The sequence below is a fragment of the Chrysemys picta genome, chromosome 7 (assembly GCF_011386835.1).
Source record: "Chrysemys picta bellii isolate R12L10 chromosome 7, ASM1138683v2, whole genome shotgun sequence".
NCBI classification, from domain to species: domain Eukaryota; kingdom Metazoa; phylum Chordata; order Testudines; family Emydidae; genus Chrysemys; species Chrysemys picta.
This window is the reverse complement of record NC_088797.1, coordinates 25,676,114-25,691,435: the sequence shown is the minus strand read 5'-3', so window position 1 is coordinate 25,691,435 and position 15,322 is coordinate 25,676,114. Positions and strand designations below refer to the sequence as shown.

Sequence of the window (15,322 nt, the reverse complement as noted above, 5' to 3'; positions counted from 1 at the left end):
TGTCAATGGAACTCCTTCCCTGTGGGTATCCCTTGGACTTCAAGGGTGCTTCTAAAATTAGCAGGTCCTTCCTGTTTGAAGTCATTTTATCTATTCTTCTGTACAAGTGAAGAGGTGGGTCCTGAGGGTTCCCTAGCCAGTCCTCTGGCCACAGACAATTTTTAATTAGATGAATTATTCTATTTACTACATTTCGACCAAGAGCTTTACTGGACATGGATGCTCAAATTTACAAAAAATACTGCAGAAAAAGTTAATACAACAAATCAGATTCTGAATGCAATCAGATTCTGAATGCTGCTTTTTGGCACTTTTGAATAATGTACAATTCCAGATAGTCACACCCATGCACACTGTATCGATAATCGAAGTGTTCCCCTCCAGTGAATGAAACCTTCTATTGCATGTGAACACAGTAGAGATTTTTCAATGGCCATAACATGATACAAATGAAAAAAAAAGTAAGCCAAGTAGTGGCACAACTCTTCAATGAGGACTATGTCCAGGACAAGTTTCCACCGTTTTGATCTACAGTAACAATGTACAAATGAAAAGTGCAGTCAAAAAAACACGATAAGGTTTTTTCATCCTAACTAAATTCAAAACTTCTAAAATGTTTTTGCTTAAATTAAAATGTCAATAATTTATCTTCTGAGAGAAACCAAATATTTCAGCCCAAGAGGTATTTGTTCAGAATGTTTTAAAACCTGCTGAATTTGTGACTGATTCTGCTGCCATTAGAGTTAATGGGTGTTGTGCCGTTGATTTCTGTAGAAATGGATTAGGGTCCCAAAACTTTATTTGACAACAAACAAGTAATATAAGGCCCAAAATCTGCAACAGGATTACCATTACAATAATTACCATTTTGCCTAATTAATGTTATTGTTGTATTCTAAATGGCAATGCTCACCTTTTACAGCAGTTTTCATCCTTATATCTCAAAAATGTGCATATAAATAAATGAAAGGCAGCTTTTTCTAAAAGTAAAAACCAATGCCTCCTTCCATTTTTCTCTTCTTCCCTTTGTCCTTTGCACATATTAGGAAAGAACTATCTTGGCTAGGCAGACAGTGATCCCTTAAAAAATTTTCAGTGAGAGTCAGCACACTGCTATGTGCTGGAAGCCTAAATGGGGGCTCTGTTGCTCATCATTGCTCAAGACTCCATCTCCATGATCTGGATAAAGGCTGCACTATTCACACATGGATAATAAGAAAGCCTGATACTTGCCAATTAATCATTCTGTCTCTTCCTTGTCAGCAGTCTCAGTCTAATTAGCAACTGCAGTTTCAATCTGGGGTTCAGAAAATACATAAAGGAAATATCACCCCTAACAATGACAAAATGGACTTTGATAATACTCTCCTGCTTTGGTTGGGCCTACAAGGCAAAAGAGCTTTAGAAAAATAGGTCTGTTACAAATGAAATTGTACTTTACTGATCTATTCCTTTTACAAAACTTGAATTTCTGTTTAGCTCTAAAATAACGTCCTATTCTGCTTGGTTCATCTCCATAGCTAAAAACTATCAATTTGGGGGCACTACTGCAATAAATATGGTAGTATTTCTTCAATATTTGTACAGTAGAGGAGCATCATAAAAAATCATAAACAAATTTAACAACTTTGATATAAATGAATGTATAGAATTTTTTTCAGGCAGGTTCTCTTTCTGGATATTGAAGGATTATACATCTGGAATAAAATATGTTCATTTAAGTTTGCGATCTGACTATCAAATTTCAAGTATCTTATGCTCTCTGGTTGAAGGTCATTTGGGTTAAATTACTGCAAATTCTTTTATTCAGACATGGTTGTTATTCTGACGCCTGCTAAGTATGATTGTAGTATTTTTAAAATTTCTTTTTATTGGGTTTTATATAGGAAGACAGGTTTAGCCATATTAGACCAGGCCATTAACCAATCTAGTCTGGTATCTAGCCTCTGGCCACTAGCTCATGCCTTAGAGGAAGCTCAAAAAGTTTGAGAGCCACTGCATTAGGAATCTTTCCAGACTACTGTACCTTTTTCAAGAGTCTGATTGGTGTTGCCTACCCCAAGTTTCACCTCATTTAAAAACTGCTTGCTTACAAAATCAGACACAAAAATAAAAGAAAGTGACAGCATACTATTACTGAAAAATTGCATACGGTCTCATTTTTACCATATAATTAAAAAATAAATCAATTGGAATATAAATATTGTACTTACATTTCAGTGTATGGTATATACAGCGGTATAAACAAGTCATTGTGTGTGTGAAAGTTTAGTTTGTGCTGACTTTGCTAGTGCTTTTTATGTAGCCTGTTGTAAAACTAGGCAAATATCTAGATGAGTAGATGTATCCCTTGGAAGACCTCTGTATACCCCAGGGGTACACGAACCCCTGGTTGAAAACCGCTGACCTAATATATTTAGCCAATTGTGCAATGATTTTGGGGCAGGAGGGGGGGAGAGAGAGAGAGAGAGAGAAAAAATGAGGATGGAACATATGGTCTAAAGCAAAAGTGGTTCTCAAACTGGGGGGGGGCACAGAATATATTTGGGGAGTGCATAAGAAGCTTTAGAGAAAAAAAACAAATTTACTGCGCACATTCAGAGCTGGGTGACCAGATAGCAGCAGCTGCTCACCCGGTGCCCAGAGGAAGAAGGCAGAAATGACTACAGATACAAAGAAGGGGGCGTGATCAAATAAGTTTGAGAAACACTGGTCTGAAGTGTGAGATTTTATTAAAGTTGTTAGCAGTCACGAAATTGTCCAGTCCAGTCCTCTTTCTGAACCACCTGTAATAATGAATTCCAGGAGTAAAATATACTCAGGCATATCTGATCCAAATTTGCCATTTTTAAAATTTAATCACATAATATCTGGTGCTAATATTATGAAACAAGGTAAAAGTTGCAACTGAACAATTTTCATTACACTCTTCATTCTGAATACCTCAGTTGCTTTTCTTTTCCAGTCTAAATAATCCTAGTTTGTGGAATCTATCTTCTTATGCAAGACCTAGTATAAGTCTAGCCATCTTTACTGCTCTTTTCTGTGTCTTTTCATTCTCAGCAATACCCTTCTGATGATGAGATCACCAGAGTAATATACAGTATTTCCTAGGACAGACAACCCTTCAATATAATGTCAAAATATCTTCTGTATTAGTTTCTACGGTGTCCTTGGGCCCAATCATTCTACTCCTATTTTTAATGTTGCAGGTCCACTTACATTCTGGACTGAGAAGAATAATAGTCCAGTGGGAAAGGAAGGATGGTCCAGTGGTTATAGGGCACTGGCCTGGGTCTTGGGAGACCTGGCTTCAATTCCTTGCTCTTCTATAAACTTCCTGTATGACTTTGGGCAGGTTGCTTAGTCTCTCTGTTCCCCCTTAATAAAAGATTGTAAGGTGCTCAGATGCTGCGGTGATGGGTACCACATATGTACCTTACACTTTTTCCATATTGAGTTTCCCAAGTTTCCCAGCTATTGTGCTGTCTAAGACCAAAGATATAAACAGGGTACCTCTTGTGTTTATGAAGTGATGAACAGATACCTACAAAAAGCACCTATCATGAAGCACATACATGGAATAAAAGGCTGCAAATTGGACAGTAAATGAGACAACTGAAAGACACAGCAGTCCTGGAAAAGTGACTAAACTTCAAAGAAAACATGGAGTATAAAATGATCTGGACACCATTCCAGGATAACCAGAATCTTAAAAACTAAGCAATGATTGACCTCTTTCAGACTCATCTGTAGACTGGGAGAAGTTTGCTATTTTATTGACTTTTAAGGTTTCCAAATTTAAATGCAGACTGATGTTATTGTTACCAGCACCCCATTCAGGAAGCGCTTGTGCTAACATGTTTATGACTATACAGAATTGTTTTCACCTATTCTAAAATAAAAAGTCCAACAACAAAATTAAAAATAGAACAATAGCCAGAAGGAAGGAAAAGGGATTCACACGTCAGTCTTTTTTGTTATCAGATTCAGCTGTGATACACTGTGTGAAAATGTACCAGTTACACCAAAACTGACTAATTTTGATATCTGTTCCTAACTATAATATATTGTCTCCCCCCCTTCCTCTCCCCCCCCCCCATCTTGATATTAACTAAAGTTATGCCAGGAAGGGTAATGAAGAAATACTTTTTGTTAGTGAAAGCAGCTCTATGGCCCTCCTTTCTGGCTTTGGTTACCAGTCTCAAACCTGTGAATATGAATATTTAACCACTGTATTTAAATTCCTTCATTTGTCCTTCTACCATAAGGACTGCTTTTCTCCATCCCACTGATCACAATTACGTTATGTTTGCCCTGTTCTTGTGAATGAGGATCCTGTAATGTATAAATGGGACTGTCTGCCCCATGTATATTTATTAACTTTAAAAGTAGTTTTTCAAAAAAGGCTGTTCAGAACGTTCCTGCCACTGGGTACATTCACAGTATATGTTTGGCCACCTAAATTGCCTGCATGTCCTGATCCAATAAGCACTCAGAGGCCACCTAACTCCACATAAAACATCCAGGGAGGGGAAGGAAAGGAGGAGGACTGCTTCCGTCATACCTTTAGCCCAGTGGTTTGGATACTCAACCAGGATGTGAGAGCCCCTTGTTCAAGTCACCCCACTCAGATGAGTGCCCCAACCCTAGGGTATGGAATATTCTAATGAGGATCTCCCTCAATTTTTCCTATGAATGTTGTTTCACATTAAATAATTCAGTATTTAATTTGGCCAGAGAAAGAGTGACTCTATAGCCCAATGGTTAGAGCACTCACCTCAGAAGTGGCAGATTCCCGTTCAAAACCCCCTCTGCTTGATAAGAAGGTGACTTGAAACAGAGGGTGAGTACCCTAACCACTAGGCTAAAAGTTATAAAGCAGTTCATCATCAGCCTCCCACTCCCATTGTACGTGGAGTTAAGCAGCCTCTGATCGGACCCAACATACAACTTAGGCAGATGAATATATATTTTCCCCTGGCTCTTGAATCATATGCTGTCAGGATCAGCAGGACTTGAACTAAGGTCTGCAGGGCTACCAGCCAACCAACATCCCCTGGTGGCAGCTGTAACCTGGCCACTCCCTGCAACCTACAATTCCGACAGGTTGAATGCCATAGGAAGGTCCTCCTTGAGTGATCTGATTGACAGCAGTCTTAGCAATCCTTGATTGGCTCCCTGACAGCTCTCTGACGCTGCATAAGCCCATAGGACATACCAACAAGTGTCCAGGAAATAATGTGGATCACCATGTTGTTCCTGTGATTTTCTAGGTACTAAGACTCGAGCATTGTGACCATGAGTATCACAACACTTCAGTCCTTTTTGTGGATCCAGGCTAGTGTGACCAGAGAAGGAAAAGGAAGAGAAAAACAAGGAAGATATGGAAAGAAATAAGGAAAATAGGTAGAAACAAAAGAAATGTCAGGACTTCTCCGTTTAGTTGTTAGTCTCCTTAGATGATTATGTCAAACCTGCAACCCTCAAAAATGTGTGTGAATTGGACATGCAGCCCTGCCACGATATTATTTATATACTTAGGTCTGATGTTACAGTTTTACAATTCGAGATAGTTCCTAGAAAATTACCTTCTGAAAACTGCACCTTCCAGGAACGCTGTCAAGATGCCTTTATCACCTCCATGTATTGGAAGGTATAAAAACTGACTTATCCATAAAGTCTGGATTCCTGAAATACCTTTGTTACCTCCACTTATGATTATTTCTTCAAATCTGAAACACTGCAAACTACTTCTTCACTTGTTACTCAGAAGTATCCACTCCAGTTTTAAACTGACAGATTTAAACTGACACATTTTCTAAACTTGTTGTAAAATCTTCATTGAGTGGTTCTGTCTTTTAAAGAAACTGAATCTTTAGTCTGTAGCCCTTCTAATTCTTCACATGCACTGTACAATGTGTTGTAACTGAGCATCCTCACAAGAATAATATGGTGCAAAATGAAAATATGTCTGAATAGGTGACAGTAAGAGTAGTTACTGTCCTCCAGGGCATAATCATGTTTCTGTTTTTTCATATCTGGAGCAGCTACTATGATTGCAAAGTCCTCTTCCAAACCTAAGAGGTCACCTTAAAATGTACATATTACTATTTACATTTTGATATAAAATAATTGCCTTAATGAGGATCTTTTGTATAAGGATGTATTTATAACCAACATATTAAGAATCATATATAAAAAAGGTTTAGGGAGGCCAAATTTACATTTTTTTTCTTAACTTTTTTAAAATAGAAGGCATTCTTCTAGTAACTGATTAGATTAGTATTTTGAGCCTGGTCAGTAGAAATAAAAGGGAAAGACGCACTAATGAGCCTAATAAAGAGATTTAGTCTAGAGTGGTTGTTAATCTATATAACTAACTTTGGGGGGGAGAAACGTTTGGTGTTGATAAAGTATTTCCTTAGTAAATTACTACTGGCTCCAATGCAAGGTATTTACAGTAAACATTGAAAGTCTGCAAGGCATCTGTTCTATTCACAGTGGAAGAAGGAACTTTGTTCCATTAATAACTTATAAAACATGCAATAACTAATTCATGCTGGCAGTTCAAGTCCTATCATCAACCTTCATTATTTGACCAACTGAGTTCAAAGATAGAAGCAGAATTTTTTTAAGAAATCCTGAAAGTTTGAAGTACACAAATTATAATCAAAAAGTTTCCACAAAGTATAAAAAACTGTAGCTATAAACTACATATTATAGCATTATTTTAAGAATACATACAAGATAAGGGTTAAATTGCATGTATAAAACTAAATATGATGTCAGATTCGGTTTTAGTGAAATTATACATTATATAGGAGATGCTGCGTGTTATATATAATCATACGTACTGGAATTTTAACATTTGACTTTACTAGAAATTTAGTGGGACTTTGCCTAAGGCAAGTTTTTAATAGCAATAATAAAAAAATACTTAATGGTACTTAGGGTAAATCATGTGTGGTCATCATGTTTAAAAAAAGTAATACCAAACATCTGTGCTAGATTTCCACATGATAAAACCACCGTATTACCTAAAGTTCTCCCAAACTTATGGAGAAAAATGTTTATTTAAAAACCTAGAAAAGATACATGATAACCAATTTACAAAATATAAGGCAGGCCTATCACATTTTGTGATAGGAATGTATGTTTAGTGATCTTCATAATATTTAATTCTGAATGCCAACCAAACCATAATAAGACTTCATATGACTTCAAACACATTTTAAACGTTTAAAATGCTTAATTTAAAAGGGACACAGCAATGACTAACAAGATCTTTTTTCTTATGTGTGTATATTTGCAAGGACCTTGTAGTTCATTATACTGTATGTGATTTTCTTCTTCAAGCAAATGCTTCAGTGCTCTCACCTCTTAAAAATATCAGTACAATCCACCTAACACTGAAAAACCCTAACAAAATGAATGTGTGTGTACAATTAAGGCAAACAGTTACAGACAAGGGTTCAGTTTTAAGCTGTTGAAATATGATCATGAGTAAAGAAGTTCTAAAAATCATGGAAAATAACTTTGTCTCCTTTCAAAAAGCTACTCTTTAAAACTGGATTCAAAATTCAATATAATGCCTTGGGGTATTTATGTAAATCATTTTTGTTCAAATAATGATACTAGACTGTGAAATAGCATCTCATTCAATGTATGTTATAGATGCAGACACCCCAGGAGTATATAAATCCATTTTTTTTCTTTCTCAGAAAGAAATATATTAAATATATTTAAGTTTCTTAAAAGATGGAATATAAATGAAACCCCTCTTTAAAAAAATCATATCACACACATACAACTATTACAAAATAAAGCTAACTACATTGACATTTTTCTATTTCTGTGATAGGATAGCAGGATTTCAAGTTCAGTCTAGCTAGCTTTTTTCACCTTCTTCTACAAACCTCAATAGACCTCACTCCACTTTTACTTACCTCTCTACAAATCTTCCATTCCTACAGGTAAGTCTACCTAACATGGCCCAGAATGACCCTCTCCATTTAGCCTTGAGTCCTGTTACTTGTGATCTAAAAGTTGCAGTTTTCATGTATTCCAACATTGAGGCTTTCCTGATCTCACTCCAGGGAATGCATCACTGGAGTAAACATTATGATATTACTGCAAGGTTACCTCTTTGCTGCTATACTAGCTAGTGCAACTGTAACAGGAAACACAACAGAGAGAGTGAAATGGGTCCAGGATTGTGAAGTACCAAGAGTTAAATATCTCACAAGACTGATTCCAATCAATTAACAATAGGAAAAGAAGAATTTTTACTTGTCAATGTTATTCCTGCTTGTTGGACGGACTAACTGTTTGTATGTCTCTCTCCCACACTCTCATCTCCACAAAGGTCACTGAAATAGAAGGAAGGGAGTGCATAGGACATATACTTTCACAATACCAATGACAGGAGGAGAGGAGCACACAAATAGGAGGCTTCTATCATTACTTTAATTGCTGCTTAATCTCTGAGCCTGTCCTTTCTAAAGGAAGAGTTTGACCTTTTAGCTTACTCAGGGATAAAGACCTATCACTAGTCTCCTCAGATTGCCTCTGCTAATGATGGTGTCAGCAAAATGCAAGAGCACTAAAATGGCTAAACAACTTCTCATAAGAGGAACACTTCTTGCCTTCTCTTTGTTATGCTTTTCAATTGAAAATAAAATTGCTCATCTTCAATAAAAAACAAAAACAGGAGACTTAAAGGACATGGGAGAAAAAGTGGGAGAAAGATTCAAACCTTGGCACCAAGAATTCAGTGAAGCTTATCATTTGCATTAATAAAGACTCTTAAATAGGTTCTCAGTGCACTTGAGAAACATGAATACTAGAAGATTCACAACAGACTTAGGATGTAGGGAAATATCGTCATTTTACAGATGGTGAAATGCCTTCCTAACATGGCCCACAATGACTTTCTCCACTTGGCTTTGGCTCCTGTTACTGGTGATCTAAAAGCTGCAGTTTTCATGTATTCCATGAATATTAAGTGACTTACCCAGACTCACAGCAGGTCAGTGGTAGAGCCAAAACTAGAACCCATCTCTCATGGCTCTAGGTCTTATGCAGATAGCCACAATAAAATATTATTGGTTCTGCTGCCTGACACTCAGAGCAACTATGTGCCTAACAATCCAGAAAAGGGTTTTATATGGTTCCTGGACACAAATAAATAAATAAATGGAGATATCCTATCTCCTAGAACTGGAAGGGACCTTGAAAGGTCATTGAGTCCAGCCCCCTGCCTTCACTAGCAGGACCAAGTACTGATTTTGCCCCAGATCCCTAAGTGGCCCCCTCAAGGACTGAACTCACAACCCTCGGTTTAGCAGGCCAATGCTCAAACCACTGAGCTATCCCTCTCCCCTCATTATTTTGAATGAGGGAAGGATTTTATTTCACCAGTCCATTCACTAATTTTTTAATCAAAGGCTCATTTTTTAAGACGAGCTTGTGATAACTTTGACTTCTCAAAAGAATATGAATATACTGTAACAATACTATTATGGTAGGAGTTGTGTGAATCTTCATTGATGCTGGTGGGCATAGTAGCCACACCCTTCATTCAGGATAAATTTAAGAAGCGGTTCAGTGTCTTTGTAGAGAAAGATAGCTGAAACAGTAACAGCCACTGTCCAAAAGAGAAGCCACATGCAAGGTCAGTCAGGAGCTAAGCTATGTGGGCAGAGGGGTTAACTGGGCACTGAATGCAAATGCAGAGGCCTGTGTATTATTTTGGTGGAACCATATGTGTAGCAAATGAAGCAAGAAACATCTCAGAAGCAGATGGAGAAAGCAGCAAAAGAAGTACTTACGGAAAAGCTAATTACCACCTGCGGAAAAGCTAAGAAAAAGAGCACTTCTGATATGGAGAGCAGCTTGGAATATGGAGCAAGGAAATTGTTTCCTGTTTGATTCCTATTGGCTTCAAGGAAACAGGACTTTGTGCACAGTCTTTGTATCAAGGAAGTCTCCATCCTAACACAAGCAACTAAGATGACCCCAAATACTTGCAAACCACTTGGATCAAAATGGGTAACAATACTAAACTAAATCCAAGCTGTTAATTTTACCAAGACGGACCTCTCTCTTACTGCTTCCTGAAAATCCATTAATCATTCTTACAAAAAGAAATCAGAGCAGTGTCATCCAAATCAGAAGAGAGATGCAGTGAGAATAAAAAATTCTTTACTTTGAAACAATGAATTTTACACATCGCTATAAACCAGCCAATAAAGAGGTATATAGAAATGTACAGATTTCTTTTACAAAATATTGGTTTCTTGTTCTGGCAGAAATGTGAGAGAAGATAAGATATTTCAAGGTACCATTAAAAGATCTTTTTAAAAAAATCAAATATAGTACAGCTAGAACAATACAAAGATTCACAGAGATTCAGGTTTGAGATTAATGTCACCCTGTCTGGATGGGGTTTTATTGAACAGATTCTGGCATAGCCCAAATTGAAACTAATTTGGCAAAAAGTGTGTTTTTCATTCCATGCAGTTTTGCAAGAAGTAAATTTATAAACATAATACCCCATAGTACAAACAATACAGAGTAACTCCAATGGGTCAGTAAGAGCTCTCTGCTTCTGGACAGTACAATCCTCTTTCTCTTGTCTGAAAGTAATCATTTCTTTAAGGTGTTGATCTTAAATGGACTCCACTGCATGTAATTTGCTCCCAGCTGGCAATGCCTTCCTGCATAGCCTTCAAAACCAAGCTGACAATTTATATTCAAAACCCCAGTGTTGTCTGGGTCCTGGTTGGCTTGGTGGGCCTTCTTCCTATCAATGCCATTGAGGTTTGGTGTGGTATGGTTTCAGGGTCCCCTCCCTGGGATACACCCTATCACATACCTCTCCCATAGATTAGGTCCAGGAGCCTGATCCCTTTAGATCACAGCTTTTCTACATTCTCAGGAGAGAAAATCTGAATTCAGGTGTCCTCAAGTTACGTAGGACTCAAAATGTACAGCTACAAAGAGAGGAAATGCAGTACGAACTGAAGATTGGAAACTTTCATGATGTGTTGCCAGTGCACAGGGGGCATAGTCAGTTACCAGAACAAAAAAGAGGGCCCCAAGAGATAACACCAGAGAGCAACCAATACCTACCTGACATTCTAATATTCTTTTCTATAGTGGATAATCTAGCCTCATGGAGTTGGAGCTTCTTGGTGAATATTTCATCACAGAGTGGAGTCCAATACATCTATGTTGGGACCATTGCTTTGCTAATGTTTGTTAAGGGAAAGACCCAGGTGGCAAAATTGAGTATGATTCACTAATTGTGTGCAGTCTGTCCCATAAAGGTCCAAAACCGTTCCTAACTTATGGACAGGATTCTTTCTGAGGACCTCCATTTTGTTGGGGGGGGGGGGAGGGAGCAGAAGTGGAGGCTGAATTTGCCCATTCAGTACCCCAAGTTACACGTTTCCTTATCTTAAAATTAAATTTCTTCATCACAAAGCAGTATATCAAACTTGAAAGTAAAACACATTCCATTCCTATATAGCTTTACTCACAGACCTAAACAACACTGATACTAAGCTCCATGATACAAACAGTGCCAATGAAAAATGAATAAATAATTTAACCCTAAAATAAACAGCACAGGTCATTCTGACAAGAGCAGATCAAAACCAGGAAGCTAGATTAATAGCCTAGAGAGTGCAACACAGAAGCTTCACTCTAGCAGACTATGAGCCAAATTCAGTGCTGATGCAAGCAGGTGCAATTCCTTTAATATCCCATTGATTTCAGACCCTACTAATGGATAACTTTTCTTTTTAGTGGGAGTTTTGACTGAGAAAGGTCTTCAGGGTACAGGCTTTATGACCCACAATGCCTAGAGAACAAAACTTTACTTTTCTTCCCTGAAAAAGCAGGGTGTTGCAAAGAAAGAAAGAAAAATGGACTAGAAATATAAGAACAAGTCTTGTGAGATTTCCAGTACTTCTGGGCTTCAGATGGGTCAAATACCACCAGAATAGGGATGTCCTTAATATTTCACCTAAAACTAGTAATTTCAGAGTCATAGAAATTTAGAATTTAATTTAAATTTAATACTTTTTTGAACTGCAGAATTGAGTTCAGCTTGGTTTCAGGGCTGGTGAAGACTAGAGTCATTTCTTTTTACAGACAAACTGATTTGCCCATATCTCCTTGTGACAGGAAAGCTGCTAGGCTGTAGAAGTTAGAAAGAAAAAAGAAAATGTAAAGGAATGCTTTAAAAATATTTCTTCCTGCTGTTCTCTCCCAGTACTGAAGAAACTGTAAACATAAACAATCATTCCATGACAAGGACAATAAGTACTTCTGATCAGAAATTATGTGTAAATTCATTAAGGAGTAGATGAGTGGTTCCAACCTTTCTGGATAAATGTACCATTTTGCCACTCTAAGACATTTGCTGTACCAGCCAGTTCCCACCACCTCACATTCAACATGCAATGCTTTGATCTGCCACAGATCTTTGGCTGATTCAACCCCCAGTCTTACACCAGAAGCAGAAACCTGCATGTGTTAATGCCAAGAACAAGACAGTTAAAGAGAAAAAAAAAAAAAGCTTGCACCACTTTACTCCATTTTTGTCAACTCTTCCTTATTTAATTTTCAGTATCAGTAGCTATTCATTCTCTCCTCAATAGCTGCATAAGTTTGATTTTTCAAAGGAAATGTATCTTGGTGGTTAAAGGGACACTATCAAAGTGAGAAACCCAAAATGTGACCTAATTTATTTTCTTATACCTGTTTCCAGAGTCCATGTAATTCCTTGTGTTTATGTGTTTGTGGATTGGAAGAATTTCAAATTAAATGTTTCAATATCTTTTTTGTTTTAAGAAAAGTCAAAAAGAAAATAGATTCCAGTTTCAAGTTTCAAAGTAGTATAAAATATATTTTCAAAATTAGGAAAATGTCCTTTTATCTGAAAAGATTTAAGATGAAGGTGCTTTTCTTACCTCTCTAAGATGTATGTTTTCCTTCTCCTTCTGGTCTAAAATCACTTCTAAATGATTAACCTGAGATTCAGCCTCGGCCATCCTTCGAGCTCTTTCGTTGTCATCTTCCATTCCTTTGGATGGCAAACCTTTACTTTGCAACATTTCTAGAAGCTTTTTTATTGATTCATCTCTGGCATTTAGTGTTTGCTTTTGTGTTTCAATTCTCAACTCCATTTCTTCTAGAGTTTTTCTCAAGAGAAAGAGCTCTTTAGCCTGTCTATCATGTTCTGCCTGAAGTCTTCGAAAGTTCTCCTCTGTAAGCTCAATAGTAAAATGCTCAGTTCCTCGGTTTCCGCTTTCTTGTTGAAGAAGATGATTAAGGTCTCTCTGAGTCCGAAGCTCATCTTGAAGTGCCTGGATGGTCAGTTGCAAATGCTATAATACAAAAAAAAATAAGGTAAATGAAGGATCTAAATGTAGTTTTTCTTCTGTTAATCTACTTGTAGGTAAAGGTACAAAAGTTAATAGACTCAGTGATGATTCTACCATATAAAAATGTCAAATGCATCTGTGACAAAATACTTGTAATGAAGGTTTTCAACTGCTACTGGAAAAATATAAAACATGGATGGAAACACAAACACAAAATAGTGTCAGTTACAGGTAAAATTAATGCTTAATAAAACTAGGCAGTGAAGAGAAAGTGAACTGTTGCAAAAATCTCAAAGTGACACAACCACTAGTACACTTTGTGCCTATAAACTTGAAGACGCAGTATTCCTTGTTTTCTAAGTTGTTTCATATACTAGAAGTAATTCTGCCTTCCACTTTTTTCAATGGTACTGCTCATGCTATAATGCAAATCATAGTCATCCCCATAAATAAAAATTAATAGCTTTATTTGCAAAAAAATAAATAAATGAACAACTTTAGTAAACAGGATTACTGCATCTCAAACAAACAAAAATAGAACAAATGATAAGCAATACTGAATTTTGCAAAACAAATTGACTGCAGAAAGAGGACAAACCTTTGTTCTCCTGGCATCCAAAAACTGAACAGCATGGTAAATGAAAAAATGAAGCAAAATCAACATAAAGAAAGGTCAAATGCAAGCAAAGAATATTTAACAGAAAGAACTGAATTCAACATAAAGTACTTTCAACAGAAAAAAATCATTTCATTGTGTTATACAGTATAGCACTGACAACTTTATAAGAATTTAAACATATCACTCTAAAGCTATGATGTACTCTAGCCAGTGGATATATTACAAATGAATTTATTAGTGTTCCAAAAGTTGTAATTCCATCATTGAATAAAGACGACTTGTTTCCTTCTAGATTACCATATATTTCTACACTGCAGATTGTCCTTAAGTATTTTGTACCTCCTGTACTCTGCCTGAATAAAGTCGTTTTCTATTCACTGATAGTCAAACCCTGCAGTCCTTACTAAAGGCAGAGTCAGTAGGAGATTTGCCTAAATGAAGACTAGATTTGGCCACAAGTAATTGTCCCAAATTGTTATAGTTTATGGTATAACTTCAGATTATATTGTTATTTGCAGTTTTCACAGCAGTTAATAATTCCCCTATATTCATGAAATTGTCTAAACAATGTACTAAACTTCATAAAAATATAAACTTTTAGATAGTCATATGGTCCAAAACAAAAGCTTTTCAATCTCAGCAAGCATATCAGTGAGATTCTGATCATTTGGAAACATGGCACCATATATTTTAATCCTAATGCACTTTCTGAAGCTCCTCAAGTTCTCATATAAAATCACTGATAAGTAAGGCTGTTGATTAATCGCAGTTAACTCACATGATAAACTCAAAAAAATTAATCATGATTAATTGCAGTTTTAATCGCACTGTTAAACAATAGAATACCAATTGAAAATTATTAAATATTGTGGATGTTTTTCGACATTTTCAATTATATTGATTTCAGTTACAACACAGAATACAAAGTTCACAGTGCTCGCTTTATATTATTTTTATTACAAATATTTGCACTGTAAAAATGATAAAAGAAATAGTATTTTTCAATTCACCTCATACAAGCACTGTAGTGCAATCTCTTTATCATTAAAGTGTAACTTACAAATGTAGATTTTTTTGTTACATAACTGCACTCAAAACCAAAACAATGTAAAACTTTAGAGCCTACAAGTCCACTCAGTCCTACTTCTTGGTCAACCAAGCAATAAGACAAACAAATTTGTTTACATTTACAGGAGAAAATGCCGGCCACTTCTTATTTAGAATGTCACCTGAAAGTGAGAACAGACATTCACATGGTAGGGTTGCCAACTTTCTACTCACACAAAACCGAACACCCTTGCCCTGC

At 36.6% G+C, this 15,322-nt stretch overlaps 1 protein-coding gene across 3 annotated transcripts in view; it reads right to left on the bottom strand.

Moving 5' to 3' along the window:
* ERC2 (ELKS/RAB6-interacting/CAST family member 2) overlaps window positions 1–15,322 on the bottom strand; it is an 836,521-nt gene that overhangs the window by 684,551 nt on the left and 136,648 nt on the right. For all 3 annotated transcript variants that reach the window (XM_065550998.1, XM_065550999.1, XM_065550997.1), the window contains exons 3-4: window positions 13,996–14,019; window positions 12,984–13,400 (exon numbers count right to left, since the gene is read on the bottom strand). In XM_065550998.1, coding sequence (XP_065407070.1) covers window positions 12,984–13,400; window positions 13,996–14,019 — 441 coding nt within the window. The remainder of the gene's footprint in view (window positions 1–12,983; window positions 13,401–13,995; window positions 14,020–15,322) is intronic.